Below are 5,702 nucleotides of genomic sequence, written 5' to 3'. Positions count from 1 at the left end.
ACAGACCTTATCCAAACAAGCTGTCTGCATGAATTGTCTTTCAGACCATGCTATACAACATGAAGTAACCAATCAGTCTTCACAGCATGGACTGTCCTCTGGGTGACCAATATGCATATGTACCTTGTGGGCGAACACCCATACTTATGCCTTGTCCATTTCACACACAAAGAATAAGTGCAGTCTACATAAGTGTGCTCCAGTATCAGAAGAGGTAGCACTGGAAGGGGATCTGTGGTGATCATCTAGTCCAATATACTTGCTCAAAAGAGGGTAAAATACAGCAAACTGATCAGAAATTATTTCCCCTCATAAATCCTGACTACTTCAAATCACCTTGTTATCCATTCCATGTTTGGAAATGGTTTCTAGAATTATCAGCTCCATCACCTTTCCAGGGACTGAGGTGAGGTTGACTGGCCTGCAGTTTCCTCCGTATGTCCTCCTTGCCCTTCTTGAAAGGAGGAATTACATCTGTTCTCTTCCACTCCTCAGGAAACTGCTCCTATCACCTATGACTTTTCAAAGATAATGAGAATGGCACCACAATTACATCAGTCAGTTCCCTCTGCACTTGTGGGTGCATCCTATCAGGTCCTCTGAACTTCTTTCTTTAAATGTTCCTAACCTTACCCTCCTCCAAAAAGGGTAAGTCTTCCTTGTTCCAGACTTTGACAGGCATCCCAGTGATCTGGGATTCCTGAAGGCAAGCCTTATGAGTAAAAGCCAAAGCAAAAAAGGCACTTTGGCTTTTTCTATGACCTTTGTCACTAGGTCTCCTGCCCCCATTCCGCAGTGGTCTCACATTTTCTCTAATTTTTGCTCTTGATGTCCCTGTAGAAGCTTTTTTTTGCTGCTTATCATGTCCCTTACCAGATTCAACTCCAGATAGACATAAGCTTTCTTAATCAAACCCCTACATATACAGACACCACCACCTGTCCCACCTGCTTCTACATTTTGTACACTTCCTTTCTATGTTTGAGTTTAGTCAGAAACTCCTTGTTCATCACTGCAGGCTTCCTGCTACTTTTACTTAATTTCCTGTCTGAAGGAATGAACCATTCTCCTGAGGTTGGAGTAACCAGTCAGACATGATCAGAGTTCTTAGATGTCAAAGATGATAGGTGATCCCCACATTCATAAAGGAAAAAGCTCCAGACACTCTATGTTCCAGGCCTATTTTTCCTCCATCTCGAACATCCTTCTTACCTAGTTTTCAATGAGCAAAGGAACTACTTAAAGCAACAGAGAACACAGTGTTCCTGGAACAGACTCATCTGAGTCCAGAAGACAGAAATACAAGTGAATTTAAAAAAAACAAACATCAAATGTAATGGGTTTTGATACTGTATTTCTTCTGACAAGCCTACCCAACAATAGATTGTAAAAGGACTGGGAAGAGCAGAGGCTTGGAAAGAGAATTATTGTCTCTGAACAAAAAGGTACACGTCTAGACAGCTGGAACTGTGCCTGTGTATTTATTTTTGCAAAAGCAATTAAACCTGTCCACTTTGGAAACAGATTCAGATTTTAGGCTCTGCAGTTTGCTAGTAAGAGTTGCACACATTAAGACAAAATTACTTTTTCCTAATCTCTACAATTCACCATTTATTAAATAACTCCTTAATGGAAACTAAATCTAATTTGGACACAGAAACTAAATGATGCACAGATGTCTCCTCAGCTCTAATCAAGTCTGAGACATCACATGGATCAGACCAAGAGTTCTCACATAGAATAAAGCATAATCTTAATTTTAAGCTGATCAATGGCTTCTGAAAAAAAGCTTTTCTTCCAGGAAGAAAACTAAATTGTAGAATTGCTTCAGGTCAATACTTCATGAGAATTTTAGGCTAGGGCAAACACAAACTCAACCTGCTTCTGCAGACTGCATGCTCATTAGCCACCGGGACACGAGATACACTCATCATGCACCTCTGGGCTTAGGTTCTTCCAACAGCAGTGCAAGCTCTGGCAGGTTCATGATGGGAACCAAGCAAAACATGGCACACAGACTGTGCGATGCTCAGCAGTAGCTTCAAAAGTGCATCCCGACCTGAACTAAAACTTTTACTGCAGGCAGTCCTTTAGAAACCTCAAAAAATGTCCTTTGATCCATACCTATGAAGTTCCTTCAAAACAAAACCCCAAAGCTCTTTTAACAGTCATTCCCTTCAAAAGTTAACCACAGATAGCTGTACCACTATGCTTTAGGCAAAGCTGCAAAACTTTAAAGCAAATGCATCAAACTTCAGGGGTTCTTCATTCCACGTGTATGCAAATGTTGCATGTAAGCCTATAGTTCAAATGTGAAAAGACACAGATTGATATCAGAAAGCAAAAGTGCATCCCGACCTGAACTAAAACTTTTACTGCAGGCAGTCCTTTAGAAACCTCAAAAAATGTCCTTTGATCCATACCTATGAAGTTCCTTCAAAACAAAACCCCAAAGCTCTTTTAACAGTCATTCCCTTCAAAAGTTAACCACAGATAGCTGTACCACTATGCTTTAGGCAAAGCTGCAAAACTTTAAAGCAAATGCATCAAACTTCAGGGGTTCTTCATTCCACGTGTATGCAAATGTTGCATGTAAGCCTATAGTTCAAATGTGAAAAGACACAGATTGATGTAACAGTAAGAATCCATCCAATTTTCCTTTTAAGACAGTTCAAATCTCATTAAAGCCAAAGACAATCAAATCTAAATCAAGTCACCATCATCTAATACATAATGGTATTAAAATAAATTACTAATGGGATTTGGATGCCTCAGCAGTAAGCTGTAACCACCACCCTCACGCCTCAGGTCAGTATGAAGGAACCAATTGGAAACACACAAACATAATTCTGCTCTGAGAAGGCAATTGGGAAGCAGTGAATTAGATCATTTTATAAACACATGGAAGAAAACTATCATGGCTAAACAACACAGGATACAGAACTGAACTAACCCATTCCAAGAAAAATTTTGCAACAAAACCACCAGTCTGTTGTTATGTAAGAAAACATTTCTTAGGCCTTTATTTACAAAAGCTTTAAAAACAAATACCCTCTGTTATGCAAATTATTCGTTGTTTAAAAAGGACCACCCAGTTACATCATTGTAACACAATGAAAAAAGTGTTTGATTTTTTTAAGTACAAGGTAAAACAGAATAATTTGGCGAACATGTTGAGATTTCTCTAGTATTGATTTCCGTGCTGAACACGCACACATATGTACGCAGGCACACGCTGTCACACATTCCATCATTCCAGGCTAGTATTTAGCTATTCAGTACCAAAAATCCTTCCTGCACAACTGCTCTGTACACGTCATGCAGGGTTAAGAATGTACTTTAGGGTCCTTTAAAACAATATATCTAAAATATATTGCTAAGATATACTCAAAAATAAACTAGCAATACACTCCTCAGGTAACTTTATTAGCTATAAGTTATTTATATTTTGTTGTTTTACAACAAGTATCTGAAACATCTGTCTCTGTAGCAACTAAAAAAGCACGATTTAATTGTCCTTGTAATGCAATAATTCAATTAAATAGTATTTTTTCAGATCTTTGGGTTTTACCTTCAACTAAACTGACTTTCAAAAATCACCAAATCAAGTACATAATAAATATGACTTCATAAAAATATTTGAGGTGTACATTACCAGAATAAAAGCTAGGCAGTTAATTGAGGGAAGTGTGCCAGTACAAAACTCCTTTTATTTCAATACCCTTCAACTCAGCTTAGTGGCAAAAAATGCTGAAGTCATAGTTTTTCTTTTCCTGAAGGGTATAAAGCTGTTTTTTCAAGCTTCTTTCACCATCACAGAGCAGTTAAAAAGCAGCAGGCCAACCAGCAGTTGACATGTGCAGGATGCATCTGAAGATGACTGAATACTAGTAAAATAACAGCAATTACTAGGATTTCAGTAGTTTGTTTTGCTTGAACAAAGGGAGGTTATGCAGCAAATAAGTCATGTTCTATGGGTTGAGATACCAAGGAAATAAAGAGTGTGAAGCTGCTGAACTTAGCAGATGCTTGTTTTCTAGCTGAGGGCAAAAGAAAAAAAAACTTCAAATAAAACAGAGAATCTGAGTCAGAGTAGCTCTCTAAAGTGCAAATTTGATGGTCCACAATCTTGAATAGCTAAAACGCCTGAAAATTGGAAGGAACAGACATGAATGGGGAAGTTAATTACAATCAGTGCCAGTTAATTTGGAAAAGGGAGGGGAAAGACAAAAAACTAGAAGATCAATATAGACTGTTCATGATGATTTAACTTTCCCCTTCTCTCTGCCACACTGATCCTACACATGCTTCTTTACAAATGGGCTAGATGTGAGGCCAAAATGTAACCCAGAAAATTTTATATGTCAATATTAAGATCAAAATCTGTGATAGGAACAGTTAAGTTTTGTACATAGAAAGGCAGTAAAGAAAGTGTGCTGAGAAAGGAGGGAAAAAAGCCTTATTGTCCAAGGGGTTCAACAAGAGATAAAACCTATATACAAGCATGTGGAGGTCAAAAAGGTGGCCTTTCATTTCATGTCATGACTGTTTGTTGGCTTCTTCTTCATATGCATTTCCTGTGCCATTTTGTACGTAAGATGACCCCGAACCAAGGCCATATAAGTGGCCACAATATTTAGCATCGTCAATGTGATCTTCAAAGAACATCTGAAGAGTTAAAGGAGAGACACAAATTATTGCCAAAGGAAAGGCTCAGTTTAAATAGAACTATAGAAAGGCTTTTAAATGTTACTTTTTTTAACATGTCAAATCCTAAGGCACAAATGATTATATAATACACGTGATAACACAAACTCAACACATTATCAAAATGTGCTAGATGACATGCTAACAAAATACAAATTCCACTACCACGACCCTCCCCACAAAAAAGACACACAAACGCTCAAAAAGTCTTTATCCTAAAAACTTCCCAGCAACCCTGCACATCCCAGTTGTTGGCACCTTGAGACAACATCTGAAAACTAAGGCAGCCAGAAGCATGCAAGAGCAGGGGCAACACGATACCCAATCTAAATGCAGAGGACTGCATACACCAACACAGGCTGAAAGCTTCTCCCTTAGCAGCACAGTGTGTACAGAAAGCTCTCTGCTGCACGAATTGAAGACCTCAGTTAAAAGTTTTGAAGTCCCAACAGTTCTTCAAGAAATAAGCAGGTAGGAAAACCCCAAAATAACAGCTCTACTGTTGTAGCATTAGTATGTAAGTATTTCTGATGGGAAGAAAGAGATCAGTAACTTTTTGGCTAGGACTTAAAATCAAAGCAAGTTGCAAGTCCTTCACAACAATTAGAAGCACAGCAGTAACACATTTTTTAACAAATTCTGCACCTCTAAAAGCACTGCAAAAGTTTTTCACTCAGAAATACATTGTTATACCATGAACTCTACTGAAAAGGCCTTAAAACGCACATGAAATATATTTCTATTTGCTGACTACTGTGCCCTTACTTAGAAATACTGCATTTGAAAAGAACCTGAAATTCTTTTAAAAAATCATCATCATCGATCCATCTTTGTTGGCTTAATTAAGCAAATGCTTTCCACTAAAAAAACCTCAAGGACTTCTACTGAAATAAGAGCTTTTGGTAAACAAATTCAAGAAGTTAATATGCCACGTAACACAAACTGCATTATATTAGAGAAGCAATCATGGGTCCAAACCTTTTACTCTAGAAAAC

At 38.0% G+C, this 5,702-nt stretch overlaps 1 protein-coding gene across 1 annotated transcript in view; it reads right to left on the bottom strand.

Moving 5' to 3' along the window:
- Positions 1-2,992: 2,992 nt before the first annotated feature.
- The window catches only part of CNOT7 (CCR4-NOT transcription complex, subunit 7), an 18,540-nt gene continuing 15,830 nt past the window's right edge, over positions 2,993-5,702 (bottom strand). The window contains exon 6 of the mRNA XM_010002485.1: positions 2,993-4,668. Within this exon, the coding sequence (XP_010000787.1) occupies positions 4,540-4,668 (129 nt within the window). The 3' untranslated portion in view covers positions 2,993-4,539. The remainder of the gene's footprint in view (positions 4,669-5,702) is intronic.

The sequence above is a fragment of the Chaetura pelagica genome, unplaced genomic scaffold (assembly GCF_000747805.2).
Source record: "Chaetura pelagica isolate M959 unplaced genomic scaffold, ChaPel_1.0 scaffold67, whole genome shotgun sequence".
Classification (NCBI taxonomy): domain Eukaryota; kingdom Metazoa; phylum Chordata; class Aves; order Apodiformes; family Apodidae; genus Chaetura; species Chaetura pelagica.
The sequence above is the reverse complement of the archived record's forward strand: the minus strand, read 5'-3'. Positions and strand labels throughout refer to the sequence as shown.